The sequence below is a fragment of the Cryptomeria japonica genome, chromosome 7 (assembly GCF_030272615.1).
Source record: "Cryptomeria japonica chromosome 7, Sugi_1.0, whole genome shotgun sequence".
Classification (NCBI taxonomy): Eukaryota; Viridiplantae; Streptophyta; class Pinopsida; order Cupressales; family Cupressaceae; genus Cryptomeria; species Cryptomeria japonica.
Window position 1 is genome coordinate 109,708,431 of NC_081411.1, and position 17,562 is coordinate 109,725,992.

General features: G+C 35.5%; 1 protein-coding gene across 1 annotated transcript; it reads left to right on the forward strand.

The window, feature by feature from the left end:
* The first annotated feature begins 13,806 nt into the window (after positions 1-13,806).
* Positions 13,807-16,777, forward strand: LOC131049812 (GDSL esterase/lipase 6-like). The gene is made up of 5 exons (XM_057983891.2): positions 13,807-14,090; positions 14,239-14,357; positions 15,601-15,837; positions 15,929-16,187; positions 16,300-16,777. The coding sequence occupies exons 1-5, from the start codon at positions 13,850-13,852 to the stop codon at positions 16,542-16,544; spliced, it is 1,101 nt and encodes a 366-aa protein (XP_057839874.2). The 5' UTR covers positions 13,807-13,849; the 3' UTR covers positions 16,545-16,777.
* The last annotated feature ends 785 nt before the right edge of the window (positions 16,778-17,562 follow it).

The window sequence follows — 17,562 nt, forward strand, 5'->3', positions numbered from 1 at the left end:
AAATGAAGTCCAAAATTGATCCCCAAAAGAAGGGTGCTCCCTCTAAGCAAGTGATTTCTTTTGTGCATTTTTCTCCATACTACTCCCACTTTGACATCAATGACAAAGGATGTCAAAAATAATCAAAAAATACAAAATTCTACCTCATAGCCTATAACCTGTTGTGTACAATTTGAAAGATATCTGCCAAAATTAGATTTAGGCTCTACATGAATTTATTACTATCAGAAATAATGATTTTGGTCTACTGGATCATGTCGGTCAGATAATTCATTTGTTGCTCCGGTGACTGTTCTCCTTGAATTGTTTCTTTAGATAGCTCAGCCCGTTGAGTTATAAGACTATCCAATCTTGGACCAAGTTTGTTTTTTAGTTCTTGAGCCTTCAACCTTATCCTTTCTTTTTCCTGCTCCAGTTTCTCTATCTTTTCCTCAAAAAATGCCATCTCTTGATAAAAAACTGAGGTAAGTTCCGAAGAACCTATCATATTATCTACTATATCATCTATCTCCTTTTGTATTTTCTTAATCTCCTCATCAATGTTTTCAGTCAGGTGGTGAGGCTTGCAAGCTTCTTTATACGAATCCTTATATTCCAAAATTATTGAATTAAGTACCGATAATAAGGAAGCAATATGCTCAGTGCAGTCTTTGATAGTCTTCTCAAAGAATTCACCTTTTTCTTTATTCACCTTTTCCTTAATGGTTTCTTCATTGATCTTATCTACAGATAGAACATTTGGAGCAATAAATTTGGACAATGTGTCCAATTTACTCAAAGAACCATCAATATGATCTATCTTACATGCTGGTGCAATCATTTTCAAAATAGGCAATGTATCATCAATGGACTTAAATGCTAAGGCGTTGCAATGTGTGATCCTCTTAATTGAATCCAAAAGAACATGTCTTACATTTGTAGGTCTGAAATTTGCAGTGGATGTGCTTGGTTCTACAATAACTTTCTTTTTATCAGACACTAGACCAGTTACCTTAATAATTTATTCCTTGTTTCCATCGTTTGTTTCCTCTTTATTTATAGTTGCTATCGGTTTCTCACTCTGTGTTATTACCTCTTCTTTTGTTGGTTTCTCAGTGTCCGAATTCTTAGCTTATGTCGGTATTTGAATGTTCTTAGAGTCAGCAGTGTTAACCGGTGACTCAGAGATCTCAACATTCATAGCATCAACTGTCTTAACCTCTGCAGTCTCTTTATCCATAACAATATTAGAATCCTATGTATCTACATTCATAGTAAAAAGAATTTCCGATTTCGGATTAGTATCATCATGAGTCGTTTCTTTAGCCTCCTTATCCGTGGATTGTCTATATGTACCGATGTCCCTAAAGTTATTGGTGGGGTGTCCTGTACCGGTAGAGAAAGGTTATCTTTGAGCTTTATAACAAGTACACTACAACCTTTACCTTTACCTTAATCCTTTTGATATACCTTTGTAAAAGAATCATCCATTTTCTGTTTATCCCTTTCTTCTTTCTTTTCTTTTTCAACAAAAAATATGTCCCATTTGTTTGTAGTTTCATCTTCTATTTCTTTTACTCTCCCAACCATTAGACTAACCTGTCGGTGACCACTCACAAAAATTGACCGGTTGGCTTCAGCAATCAGTTCATCGATCTCCTCCCTGGAATTAATAGGGTGAACCACCCAAAATGCTTCAACCTTCAACTTTTTATCCAATTCCATTATGAACTTCTTTTAGCCTCTAATCTTATGTATAAGTCATTTGGCAAATCATCTACAACCTCAATCAAAACTTTCTTGTAGATGTCAAGATGCAAAATAATGCTTTCCTCTATTGTCTCCTTGTCAGAATCCTTGAAAGAATGATAAAATTTATTCACATTACTAAGATTACCTTCTTGTGTTATTTCATTGATCAATTCCTCCGGTGTAAGGGTATCCAGTGCCTTAGGTTGTTGTTTCTTCTTTGGAGTTAATTTCTTCTTAGGCTCTCTTACAACCTGCTACTTCTTCCTTAATGTTCTTGTTCTTTTAGGAGAAGGAGAAGGTACCGGTGAAGGTTTCCTCTTCTTCCTTTCAACTCTTTTGAACTCTACTGCCTTACCACTGTCTGTATCGAAAGAAGTGACAACTGGTGAAACATGAGCTACCGGTTCTAGTCCTTCCAGTTCAGTAGCAGAAATACCACTTTAGTTCATCACATTTTATTTAACCTCTTTAACCATTTTGGATGCATCTTTGATTAATTTTTCTCTTCTTTTTCTCTGCTTTTGCATCAAAAAAACACTCTCAATAGTGTCAGCATTGCCAAAAATTTCTTCAGAAGGTTCCATAGGTGCATCAAGAAGTGTCTTAGCATAAGCCTCAAAAATATTCATATCAACTTCATATCCCATCTCTGTTATCCAAATAGTTCTAGGAGAAACAACTTCCATCCATGTTTCATCTCTTTTGATTAAAAAACAAATTTGCTTGTCATACCTATCCACAAAACTCTACGGTATCCTTTCTCTAGCCTTCATTTTGGTTTGCAAGTTTTTAAAGTAGTCTGCTACAATGTTATCACTGTTAGCACCAATGCTGACAATAGCTTCCATGATCTGTCTACCTACCGGGATGTCATATGCAAAGTCCTTGTGACCAATGTCAGGCATCTCCTTTGTGAAGTAAAGCATTAAACACACAAGTAGATTCCCAAAATAGAATGTTCCCTTCTTGTCACCCTTAATTTTATTCAAGTTATCTATCAATTCATCCTTAAGCAATCACAGATGTCAATTTTAGCATTGTTCTTAACCATCTCATATGCACTATGAATACACAAGCTAGAAACATAATTTAACCTATTTATATGTGTAACTCTGTATCCAAATACCAGGCTCACATATTTCACATTTGCAACATTGATATAACTAACCCTAAGAGATCTGTTGTCAGATGTAACTCCAGTTAGGTCCATAACACCCTTGTTTGGTATCTTCTCTTTTCTTTCAGGTCTAGTACTGGTTGAGGGTAAACCAGTAACTACCTTGATTGCCTCCTTAGTGATTTTAAAAACAAAATCTAGCCACATAAACTCCCCATGAACTCTACTTAGTACAAGATGAACTATTTCATCTTGAAATTCAGGAATGTTCAAAATTTCAACAAATCCTAAATCCTCAGCAATCTTATGCTCTGGCTTGACTAAACCTTGCTCATCAGTTATAACATCTTTGTACATGTTCCTCAAGTCATCTGACCCTAAATTCTCTATGTTATATTGAATATAAATCCTCAGGTCTTTGACAAAAGAAACTCCCTTCAGAATCTTAGAAAAGGCTTTGATGGAATCATCTTGCTTAGCAATCTCAGGAATGTTTTAAACACGAGTCTAGGGCACTTAATGTTTTCTACCACAGTAGGGTTTGCAATAAATTCAGGTGCAGAAGATGAAGATGCCATTGCAAAAGATAAATACCTTTTCACTTGAAATCCTTCAATGCCTAAAAACACCTTGTTGCTTTTCCTTTAGAATGCCTTTTCTCTCTGTGTGCGCTCTTCGAATGCTTGGATGCTTGGTCAATTGAAATGAGGGTTTTTTGGTGCTTTATAATAAAAAATGTTCTCCACCAACCACATCAAATGCTTGCCGGTTAAGTGAAGTCTTAACATATCTACCGGTAAAGAAGAAATATATCTGCTTACCATCAATCGAGGGTAGGATGCATGATTTTTAGTTTTCTGCCATACCCCCTAAGGATTATTCCTTAGTCAGATGAAGAATCTCCTATCAGTGGAGGGTTACTCTGTTCTACCGGTGCAGAGATAGATTCATCAACTCTCTGATCTCTCATCTTAATCCATTGTTTTGAAAATTCTTTCTTTATTTCATTTACTTTTTCCTTTCCCTTCTCATTAGACCCTTTATTGTTCTCCGATTTAGTCTTGCTTCTACAAATTTTTGCAATATGCCCAATCTTGTTACATGCATAACAAGTTACATTATTCCTCTGAATAGATTTTCCATATCCTTGACCAGTTTGTATTGTGCATTGATTAGATAGATGTCCAAATCTACCACAAACATAGCATTTCACATTCATTCTACAATTTTCTGAGTTATGACCAACTTTATTGCATTTGGAACATTGATCGGTGGGTGAATTTGTGTTCTAATTATTTCTAAATCTACACTGATTTTCTCTATGACCAAATTTGTTGTAATTAAAACATTTGCCATTAAATTTATAAGCATTAGGTTGTCTTATCGGTTTGCTGTGATCTTGATTATTTGTAGTCCCAGAACTTTCTCCATGTTCAAATCCAAGTCCAATTGTATCTCCATCAGGTTTCTATCTTTTCAGTATGTCATCAAGTCTTTCTGAACTTTTCTTGAATTTGTCCCTGTGTTCATTTGCAGTGATCAACTCATTTTCCAGAATCCCAACTTGTCTCCTAAGCTCCTCTTTATCATGTTGCATGTGAATCAGATCTGTCTTTAGCATATCATTTTCATGACAAAGTCTTAGATTTTCATTTACTCCATCATTAACTCTCCTAGTCAAGTCTTCTTCAGTCTTCTTCCTATCTTCAATATCCTTACATAGCCTCATGGTTAAATCTTGCATTTCATTCCTCATGTTATTGTTCTCTTGTCTTAGCTTCTCTACAATATCCCTAAGAGTTTCCTTTTCATCATCATGTTTTTGTATTTTCTCATGAAGTTCCTTCCTCTTGTTTTGTGCTATAACCAGGTTCTCCTGAAGTCCTTTAATGAATTTGTGGGCAGTCCTCAGATCATCTTCAAGTTTGATATTCTTCAATTTTTCTACATCAAAATCTTCAAGAGCTCCTTCCAACTGTTTTCTCAAACTCTCCATCAGTACCGGTTTCAGAATCTTCCTCAAGTTGTTAGGCTTTTACAAATAGAGGACCAAAGACACTAAGAGGGTAGGGTGAATCAGTGTCTAATTGGTTAATGGAATATTTGAACTTATTTATAACTTTGCAACCCAAATTAATGTATCGATAAACAAGCAATATTGCAGCAAAGATAAATAACAGAGACAACATAAATGCACACCATAACACAAGATGTTTTGTGCGAGGAAACTTGGTAAGGGAAAAAAATCTGTGGGATTTGTGACCCACAATACTTACTCACTGGCCAATATGAATAAATATTACTTACAATAGGGGCCTGCACATGCAGGAAGGCCAACAACCTAGAGCTCATTGCTCAATGAAAGAGTCTCAGTGACTACAAAATGGATAATTAAATCCAAGACAATGTATTGCTCAAAATAGCATCTGAAATGCTTGATCCAGTACCGGTTTAATCTCAGTCAGAAACCATAACCAAAAACCTTTCTGATGAATAAAATTCACTTTTCTCTGCTCCTTATTCACTCATAAAATGATTATATCAATTAATGCGCACACAAATATTCGCTCTCATAATCTATTTGCCTTATTACAAATTCACCTATACATTCTATTTACTCTTCTCTACTATATCACACTATCCCTTATCAAAATGACCTATAAGATCTCATACATATATGAGTCTTTACAATACATCATGTAGGCTTACAAATAATTAATTACACTATAATACAATTCACATAAAAAAAACTTTGTCTCATGTTGGCCTGAGTGACGATATGCTTTGTTGCCGATGTAAACTAGATGTCAATGAATGAACTTGTTATGCCTGTCGGTGCTGGTAGATGATGTTTGCGTTGCTGGTGAACTTGTAGAATCCTGTTACCAGTTGGTTTCCATCAATGAAAACATCAACCATTCTTATGTAAGTGTAAAATGCCAACAACCGGTTGACTTCTCCTACATTCAAAACTCCTATGACCAAATCCATCACACTGATAACAAACAACATTTATCTCCCAGAGTGCACCAAATGAGTTTCTACTTTCAAAATTTGCAGGAGGTTTATTAATCAATCTACAATCAGAAATTTTGTGACCAAACTTATTACATCAGTAACTATAACCACAGAAGTTGGGTACATACCTGTCTTGTTGCTTTGCACCGACAAATTTTTGTCTCCCTGGATGTCTTCTTCTAATGTTATGGACTTATGAATCCTTCATTATCAACTTTGGGCTCCCCTTTAGAATCAGCATACCGGTACATTGAGTGTGGCTTCCGGTTCATAGTTTTATCATACCGGTTTACAAGTTGAGTCCTTGCAGCTTCAACATATGTCTTTTTCTCAGCACCCTTTCTGATAGTAAAGGTTTGTTTTTCTTTTCTTTCACTTGAGGAGGTAAATTGTATCTCCTTACCAAATGTGTCTTTTCTATTTGAACTCTATCCTTTTTCAAATCCGAAGCCACTAGTATCTTTTGAGCTTTTTTTATTTCCCAACATCGTGTCCAAGGCTTCAGTGCTGCCCTCTTACTTGCTTCTCATTTTCAGTTCATCCTTACTATTTTCAAGCTCCTTTATGAGCCTTACAATCTCTTCTTCTAACTTCTGATGCTCCTTCTCCTTATTCATCCAATTAGTGAATGTAACTTCACATATCCTCTTGGCCTCTTCCACCTGGAGTTTCAAATCTGAAATTATTTGATTGGAATCCTTCAAGGATTGCTTCAAAAGATCTTCTTCTTCTACAACAACTTAACCTTCTTGAGTTATCTTCTTGTCTTCCTCAACTCCTCAAGTGCACTTATGAGCTCACCTTCCAAGTCCATTTCAGCTTCAATATCTTCATCAATTGGTTCATCTAATGCCATAAAGAGATTTACTTCTCTTTCATCCTCACAACAACCTTCTTCTAATACACTTTCTTCATCGGTAGCATCATCTTCAAAGACATATAGACTGTTCAACTTACAGTAGCTTCTTCTTTCTTGTCAGTAGACTTTCTTCTCTTTGTTCTTGCCCAAGGGTTTGTTGGTGCTTTGCAATTCCTCTCCACTATTCTCACCATAGGGACATTTTGCAGCAAAGTGTCCTATTTACCATAGTTAAAGCATTTGAGAGGCAGTTTTCCTTTATACTTATCAGATCCTCTTTTAAGCTTCCCCACAAAGTTTTCCACCTCAATATTTGAGTCTTCACTAGATTCACCATGAACAATTTCTTCATTTCCCTTTTTGATGGAGTTGAAACTAGCCTCTTTCCTTGAAGTTCCTTCACCGGTTGTTCTCATTTCATAAGTATTTAGGGAGCCAAATAACTCATCCATTGAATTTTTTTTCAAATCCTTGGCTTCATCTATAGGAGATACCTTTGTATCATACTTAGATGTGAGTAATCAAAGTACCTTTTTGACAATAGCTTCATTAGCTATATCCTCTCCAAGTCCTCTGATTGTGTTCATAGATTCATATACTCTCTGAAGATAATATGCAATCTTTTCTTCATCCTTCATCTTCAAGGCTTCAAGATGGCCTCTTAGTGTTTGCATCTTAGCCTCCTTGACTTTGACATCTCCTTCAAATAATCTCTGCAATTTATCCCAAGTCTCCTTGGTGGATAAGCAGTGCATAACCTTTACAATTTCATTATCAGACAACCCACTAAGAATAGCATGTTTATCCTTTGCATTGTTTTCATACTCCTTTTTAGCATCTGGATATTTAGGAGGAACACTAGGGACAATATACCCATTCTTAGCTAACATCCAAACATGAAAACCTAAGGAGGATATATAGGTTTCCATTCTTCTTCTCGAAAAGGAATAGTTGGTTCCATCAAACATGGGAGCTTTGGAGGAGGAGGACTCATTTCTTGCCATTGTGTTCTTAAACCAGAATCTACCCAAGCTAGAGAAAGCTTTTAACCAAGAGGGAACCTAAGGCTTTGGTACCAATTGTTGAACACAATATGTCACTAAGAGGGGGGGTGAATCAGTGATTTCAAACAAACTCAAGTATTGTTTTTTTTTGTGTGTGTGCGTGACTGGTAACAATGAGAGTACTAACAATCAATCATGCACAAAAGACACACCACATAACACTAGTTATATGAGGAAAACCCAATGTGGGAAAAACCTCAGTGAGAAAAGCTGCTAGATTCTATTGCTCTAATCTAGCTTCACAACAAAAACAATTGTATTACAAAGATTTAGGGCACCAACCCAAGGAGCACCAACCCCTCGTGATTTAGGGTACCAACCCAAGGAGCACTAACCCCTACTGATTTAGGGCACCAACCCAAGGAGCACCAACCCCTACACCAAGCACCAACTCAATGAAATATATTAAAATAAAAACTTATTACAGTCAAGGCATCTTGTTACAAATGAGTTTTGTAACACCTGTAATTAAATCACTCTATTAGTTTAGTTCTTCTCTACCGGTTCACCTCTGCTCTTTTTTTTCTACAAATTGTTTTGCTCACTCTTTCTTTCTGATTCTCCTTCTGCTCTATTTCTACCTTTCCCAATCCCCACCGATACTCACCCTTCTCTCCTTGACTCTCTGCTGCTATCTTGGCATTTCACCCTTGTCGGTTCATAGATTCACACAACTATTATACTCTTTTGCAGCTTATTGGTTACATTAACCTTACCGGTTAAACATCTACTAAAACCTCTTATCGATTACACCTTTTCTACCGGTTCTCCTTTAGATACTTAGTTGCAACACTCTTGTCAGTCTGATCAACACTCTATTTGCTCAAGCACACACCTCTCTAGCAACTAGCATCACGAATTTGATGTTCAATCTTCATATTTATACATAAGCTTTCCCGCCAGAATAAGGTTCAAACTATTTGCGGTTAGGGTTTCTTTTACCTATCATGAACTGTATTAGATCACATCAAATCTCCTCTCCAAGATTGACAACCTGCAACAAGTCAAGCTTCACCACCATTTCCATTCCTTCTAGGAGACATTTTCTATATTTAGAAACCTGCAACCTGTTTGTTAGCCATGCTTTCTGTTAATCATAATAAATGCTCTAGATGTTTTCTTCACCAAATCTGATTTTCTACTCGATGTCCTGCATTGATCCTTACATGACAATTCTCAATCTCAATCTGTCATTCTACCTCGAGCAACAAACCTCTATCATTGTCCCATCATTTATGCAAACTGCACTAAAAGTCTTACCAATCATCGACTCCTTCGACGAGGCACTATTCACTTGCAACTTGGAATCCACGTGTTCTCTGTCGACATCCAACTTAGCTCACTGTGTTTGTGCAGACTCAGTCACTGACCATGCATGCAATTGGTGTATCCCTTACACTACCAGTTATCTTACCCTACCGATGATGCTTTACCCGGTTAACCTTTATTCCTGCACTTCACTGTTCTATCGGTTGAGACACGTTGGCCTAGTCACCAACTTGCCAACACACAAAAGATATCTAGGATGAGTCACTATGTCCATCTCCATCTGATGAGAGTTCATCCCTTTTACACCTTATTGCATACCTGTAGCCCTATTTACTGGTTGACTCTACTCCTGCCTGCATACTGGTAACATGCATGATAACATCATGCCAGTAGTCTTCAACTATCTCCCACTGTTATACATCAATCTCCACATGCATTGTGGTTGACATAATTACCGGTTGATTATACACCTCCTTGCATACTGGTGGTCATATTTCTCCTGTTGTCCCTTGCTAGCTTATCGGTAGATAATGCTTCTGCCTGCATATCAGTTGAATATACTAGTCTCACCTTTGTTGTCTCTTTTCTTTCTTATGCATGCTTACCCATGAACATCTATACCGGTAACCTCTCTTGCTTTCATCTTCCATGCACCTTGTATACCGGTAGCCGTCCATATCGGTGAAATGTTATACATACCAGTTGACATCAATGACAACACAATGCAAACATAGATATATGGTTTTCATAGGGCCAACCAAATTAGTATGTACCAACTCCAATGGTTCTCTTGCCCTTCTAGAGTTGACCTTTTAAAAAGACAATCTTTGTTGCTTACCCAAAATGCATGCCTAACACTTGCTACTAGGCTCTTCTATCCTTGGTAAACTATCTACCATTGTTTTCTTGGACAATAAAATCATACCGGAATAAACCAAGTGTCTATGTACTTGAGATGCCATAGCTTGGAAGGGTCTTCAATGTTGCTCGTGAGGGCCTTTAACTATTATATTGTTGTACATGCTTTCTTGGGAGGTGCAATGATGGACTAAGAACAGAAACACATCTCTATTCTTAAAGGAAACATCTGGTTCTTCACCGTTTGAACTACTGCAACAACTTTCTTACTCCCATCTTTGTCAAAATTGAAACATTCACCCTTCTCCATCAGTAATTTGTATCCATTTTGGATCAGTTGTCCAACACGCATGAGATCATGTTTAATGCTTTGAGCAAAATAAACATTCTCAATATCCTTCTCACCTTTCTTGGTGCAGATCATAATGGATCCTTTGCCCACAACTAAAATTATTCCATTGTTCCCCATTTTGATCTCAGATTTGACGTTTTTGTCAATAAAAGAGAATAAAATTTCATTACCAGTCATGTGGTTGCTGCAACAACTGTCCAAATACCACACTTTAGGGCTACCTTTTTCACCAATGTTGCACATGATGAAGGATGTGGACTGATTATTTTCAGCCACATCACATCAACCACATTAGCATTTTCCTTTGACTGATTACATTGCTTTTTCCAGCAATCTCTTGCATTATGCTAAATTGTATGACAGTTAAAGTATTCTACATTTCTCTTGTCATACTTTTGATTCGAACTATTGTACTTCTTGCCTTGTTTGGAGTTTTGAGAGCTGCTTGCTCCCTCTTGGTTGTATGCTTGTCTTGAGCTATCTTTATTGCCACAGCCTCTGCTTCTTGAACTCCTTCCACTATTTCTTCCTCTCCCCCCACCTCTGGCATTGGTTTGAGATTTGAAAGCTTTCTCTTGGGAATAAGTAGAAAAACTTATTTAGGTGTTTCTCATAGGTTTGAAGAGAACCCATCAACTTATCAACTATCAATACTGACAAATCCTTTGCCTCTTCAATAGAAATCACTATTGCATCAAACTTTGAAGGAAAACTTTGAAGGATTTTCTCAACAATCCTTTTCTTCTCCATGGTTTCTCCATTTGTCCTCAAGTGGTTCAACAAACCAGAGACTCTTGTATGAAATTTTGAAATGGACTCACTGTCCTTCATTTGAAGAGTCTCAAAATCTCTTCTAAGAATTTGGAGCTTCACCAATCCAAGTTTATCACTCCCCTTGTAGCTAGGTTGGAGGATCTCCCATGCTTCCTTAGCATAGTTAGCTACTTCTATGCTAGGCGCGTCTATCAAGGCTACTTCAATCAAACTCAATGCCTTAGCATCTTTCCTCCTTGTCTCCCTCAACTGGTTCTTCTAATTGTTTGTGAGAGAAACACACTAAGTTGGCTCAGTTGTATCGACAAATCCAGTGGCATAATGTTCCCACAAATTGTTTGAAACCATGATGGTCGTCATCTTCTTGGCCCAAACATCATAATTTTGTCCATTAAAAGACAATGGTTGCTGCTATCTCTTTCCTTCATCTCCAGCCATGTCTCCTACGCACAAAACTCAAACACCTAGAAAAAAATGCCCTACTCTCAAGGATTTAGGCTCTATAGCTTTGATACCATGTTAGAGATTTTCACAAATGGTTGGAGCATACGAGATCAAAGCCAACCAAAACACACAGAGACTACAACTCAATTTCCCAACAACTGAGAATGCAAATCAAGCGTAAGCCAAACAATAAAAACTAGGAGACATGCAATTTCATTCACATTCTATTAAATGACTAGAAACAATAAAACTACAAATTACAGACTCAAAAATAACTTTTGATTCTTAATCTATAGGTAGTGATCAGGAGCTGCATTCAACCACAAATTACAGTTAGGAGCTTGTTTGAGCTCACTACAAACTAATGCTCACTTGGAGTTACGCACAGTCAGGAGCTATCTCTCTCTATTGACAAACTACAAGCACACACACAGGTGGTTGTTCTTCTTCTTCACTTCTCAAACTATTGTCTCTATTCTTTCCTCATTCTTTGGAACTGCATTTAACTCTACACACACTAAGCTCTGCTGGACTCTCCGATTCTATAGAATATGGAGAACATTCTCTCATTTTGTCTACTTGTTGTCTTCTCAAAAATTCCCCCCCAAATTCAAATTCAAAATACTCAACAACCTCATTGACTCCTCAGCAGTCTTGATGTTCACGTTAAGAGCTCTTGGGATGGAGTTCCCAACACAATCTTCCCAAGTTGTTTCTGCTACAACACCTCTGACACACTCCTGACAGGTAGGTGGAGTTTATGTGGGGGTAGACTTGGCTCAGACAATAATTACAACATTAGTTTTTTATATTTATTTATATCTAAGTATGTGCTTGTTGATTTTATTTTTTAATGAAAGATTTTATATCATTTATGAGTAGTTTTGTGACTGATAAAGAGCATGAGCTCATGCTAATATCTCTTTGACTAAGAACTAAAGACTGATAGTATTCATTTTGGATTTGGTTTAAAGACACACTCTAAGTCTTGACTTTCTTCCATGACTCATCTTAAATCACACTAATAGATAGATCTTATTGATGAATTATGTTTTTTTTTGTTGATGAAAATTAAATAAATTAATATCTAATTGTTTTATTATTTTCTTAATACACGATTTTATATCATTTATAAGCAGTACTGTTATCTGACAAGAGGACAGGAGTTTATGTTGGCAATTCTTTGACTAGGGTGTATGATTGAAGAGGGAGGATAAAATGAAATTTTATATATTTATCAGAATGAAAAATAACATCACCGGATTGATTTCTAGCTCTAATAACCTTCAGACATTATTACATTATTCTGTAACTGAACTGTAACTTTTGATTACTATCTGAGCTTCAGCTCATTCAAACACCATTACAATTTTATCTACTATTTTTCACCACCTCTTACAGCTTCAAGGAGCTAGATTTTGTTGAAAGAGTGCAGACCAAAAGCATGACCATACAATATATAGAAAACAACACACCTAGGGAGAGAAGGGAGGATTACATATAATAATATATTTATATTTTGAATTGTCCACAATCTGTGAGAACACTGCAGATGGGATGGTAGCCAGGTTGGAAGAGTCCTATCAAATCTATGATATATCTGTCTTCAAAGCTTCTCTTAAATGCTGCAGATATGTTTGTGCATATGGAGAAAACAGAATTGGCTGTATAGCTAGATAGTTGGGATTATAATCTAATCCAGGAATGTAGAAGTTAAAGACTGATGGGTATCTATTTTAGAATAGACTTAAAAGATACTTTCTAAGCTTTGACTTTCTTTAATGAATCATCTTAAATTATACTAATAGCTGTGAGTTTGAAACATGCTATTGAAGCCTGGCCTTCATTTTCCATAGAATTTTTAAACCGTTTAAATAATGTAATAAAAAAATTTACCATCAACCTCACAAAGTATACTCACTTAATTCAACAACCATCTTTACTCATTTTATATTTTTCGCTTCTGTCCAAGACTATCATTTTATAATTTTTCGTTTCTGTCCAAGACTTTGGAAATGACGTTCCCACGGAAATAACTGATGAAAATTTAACCAAGTTTCGAGAAGTGCAGGAGATCAAGGGAATGATTTTTCACATTAGTTTTAACAGACGTGTGAATATGTTTGCATAAAAAAAGGTGACATTACCAACATGGAAAGAGTCGTATTTGGCATCTTGGACCTTATTTTATTCCTGAATTTTTGAACATAAAAACGGTTGTAGTTCTTGGCTTTAATCTTTCAATACATGCAAAGAAGACATTAAGCATGCTCTCTATAAATATGATAGCCTGTTCTCATTAACAAGGAATTATATTGGAGGTTGAGCAGAAGATCTGGGATAATTGGCTGATTGAGATAATAATGGAGAGCTCATTGGTGGGTGTTTTAGTTGGGTTATGGATGATCAGTTGTGTGGCCGCAGCTAAAAAGGGGGGTTATGTGCCAGCCATGTTTGTGTTTGGTGATTCGTTAGGAGATGCAGGGAACAATAATTACATTCGACACTGTCAATCGCGTGCAAACTTCACACCATATGGTGTTTCCTTTTTCCCCCACCCAACTGGTCGCTTTACCAATGGCCGCACCACTTTCGATTTCCTGGGTTAGTGTCATTCATTATTTCAGATTTGGATTTTTAACTCAAGTCCACTTAGTCTGCATTTTTAGCTTTACCCATTCTACAGAAAATGTAATTTGCTACAATGTACTTTTAGCTTTGCCCATTAATCATCATCTATTTATGTTTGCAGCTACCTATTTGGGGTTACCCTTTGTCCCTCCATATCTGCAGCCAAAGGTAAATTTTAGCAGAGGGATAAATTTCGCATCAGGAGCTAGCGGATTGCTTGATTCAACAGGAGCTGGAGAGGTATGGTATCTTTCTGAATCTTTTCTTTATGGTTGAATAGGATTGGTGGGTGGTTATGGATGTGTCAAATTAAGATTCTTAGTAGGTTGTGTTATACATTGATTGACCTTCTTTAATTATATTTTGGTAAAGTTATCTATTTTTTTTTATAATTAATTTTATAAATTGGAGGTCTAATAATTGATTTTAAATTAGTCTATGAAAAGTTTAATATAGTATCAGATTTTAATTCAATAATGCTAAGCTGAGCTATTATTCTTAAATATTTAAGGTGTAGCTTAAAAGGAGTGTGGAAAAATAAACCAATCCAATCAAAAATAAAAAAGACATTAAAAAATCAGCGACTTAATAATAAAACACCTAGACAACAAATAGGAAGTCTTAAATTCAACTCTTAAATGAAAGATTTAACATATTTTTTTAAGATTGCTAACTTAAAAACCTTTTTTACAGGATCCTCATCAAACTCTGTATCCTCGATGATTTCAAAAGTTTGTTGCAAATGCCATTGGGAAGGAAATATGCAATTTTTATATTTTTCTTCATTGAGCTCTATTTTGTTATAGCATATTCCCAATGTAATCTGCAGTTTTGGGTCGCAGCTGCTAAATGCTGCCATTTTAGTTTCTCTTTTTCGCTTTTTCTGAGTTAATTAATGAGAAAATTCCTTGATTCTGAGCATATAAAAAATCTTATTTTAAGAGCAGAGTCTGATTTTTTTTGCTTTCTCAATATAGTGTTAGAGCTCTTTTCCACTGAATGTTCGCAATCCACTTTGCCAGTGGTTACGATTGCTGCTGATTTATTGAAGTGAAAATGTAAGGCATTTAACGTGGAACCTCTGCTCCTAAAAGGGTTCCTTTACTAATTTTCCTAAAGAAATTGTTTTATTTAAAAATATAGACAAATAGAAACAATAAAAACAAATTTTTTTCTGGGTAATAAAAATTGTTGTTCCACCAAAGATATGTATGGTGACATTTTTGTTTCTTTCAAATTCTATGTTAAATATTTATCAGATATTTAATTTTAAAAATAAAATTAAACGAAAGAGTAATCTTTCTGGTGCAACCATCTGTTTTTTCTATATTATGTGTGCCACAAATCTAACAATACATTTTTACTGCACCTTTTGCATTGCTCTTCTAACAAATCTGTTTTTTGTAATAATTAAACATACCATAACTGTATGGATTTAATTAGAACTTTTCCTTTGCTCTTCTAATCCTCTTCAATCTTGCAGAATATTATCACACTGAGTCGCCAAATATTTCAGTTCGAACACTTCTCTTATATTCTGAGGAAGACATACCCATCTGGAGCTGCACAAGCGAAATCCTACATAAGCAACTCTTTATATTTCATTACGGCTGGAGGCAACGATATTGGTGCCTATTTTGGCAACACAACTTTTCAAAACACTACTCCTCCTCAACGGTTCGTTACATTGCTCCTCACCAAATTTGATCAGTACATAGCAGTAAGTTTCAAAATTCTCACATAGCAAACTCTTAAAAAAGGTATGTAATTTAGTAGAAAAAGAATAAAATTATTGGAATGTGACTTGACAGAGGCTTTATCGAGCTGGGGCAAGAAAATTCCTTGTAGTGGACATTTCAGCTGTGGGATGCACTCCCTATACAAGACTAGCCGGATATTTTATTGGCCAAGGTGAATGTTTGGATATCGTAAACCAGCTGGCTGTGGCATATAACACTGCAATGAAGTCACTTGTGGATCGCCTCAATAAAAAATTAGCTGGAGTAACCATCCTCCGGCTAAACAGTTATGATTATTTTCTGAACATAATTCAGAACCCTGAAGCTTATGGTAAACTACACTCTTACCCAGTCTCTCAAACATAAAGAACTTTAATTTTTAGGGTTTCAATGATTGGGTAGCTTATAAATAAAAGAAATCTCACGTAAATTTCTGGATGCAGGATTTAAGAGTGCAAGTACAGCATGCTGTGGGTCAGGAATGTTTAATGCAGAAGTAAGATGTGGAAAGACGACTCCACAGAATTTGTTTTGCAATGATACAAGCGCATATGTGTTCTGGGATAGAACCCATCCCACTGAAAAAGTATATTCCATGATTTCACGCCAGGTTTGGAGGGGAAATTCTTCATTTATTTACCCGGTCAATCTCTCTACGCTAGTCTTAGGGAAAAAGGTTTCTGGTTAATAATGGTGCACAAACTGGTGATCTTTATTTTGTGAACTCCAATAATTGGCAATTTTTTAAGAAATGGCTGCCATTTTATCATCATAAATTATGGGACTTAATATGGAGATGTGGCATGGCGTGTTATGATGTCTTACCATATTGTTTTAAAGGAGAATATCTATTGTATATTATGCATGCTATTTGAATGGATATGACTATATATTGAATTTATTAAATAAGTATATTTTAAACGAATAATGTGTTATGATGTCTTAGAATGTCATTTTGTAGGTAGAATAGTTGCTATCATATCATGCATGATTTTTCAATGGATATTAATATATATAAAATTCTTTTAAACAAGTATAATTTTAAAGGTTTATAATTAAAAAATGATCTCAATTTTATAGATGGCTGAAAAAATGAGTTTGCAAAATTGAAATAATTATTATTAAATATCAAAATAGAGAAATGGCATTGAGGGATTGAGGTGATGGATAATGGTGACTTATTAGGCATGTTTAATAGGGAACTTAAGTGCCTTCCAAGCATTCTATCATTAATGATTCACAAACTATCAAGGTTCTAGGTTAAATGTGTTATCATCTTATAAAATATAAATTAAATAAATTATAAGAGTAAATAAATTGTTTAAAACTTGTACATATTACATTGTAAATACAAATCAGAGAATTTTTTATTTTTAAAAAATAGCATAATATTGGACATGCCACAAATAACATGGAGAAACCCTCTATGGATAAAAACTACATCAAAAGTTGAGGCATGCTCACTCAAATAATCCAAATGACTTCAATTTAACCGACATAGTAAAAGATCCTATAAATACAATTAGATGGTTGATATACATAAAAATTGTAATGTCCAAGATGAGTTGAATTCTTCAAATCTTGGTACTTTAGCTCATCTCTCATTATTTTTGGCAAGCTAAAGTTTCGCAATTGGGAAATATATTATTTAATATTTTTTGGTCTTGATTAAATTAATGTATTTGTTGGATTTTGGGTCATTAAAC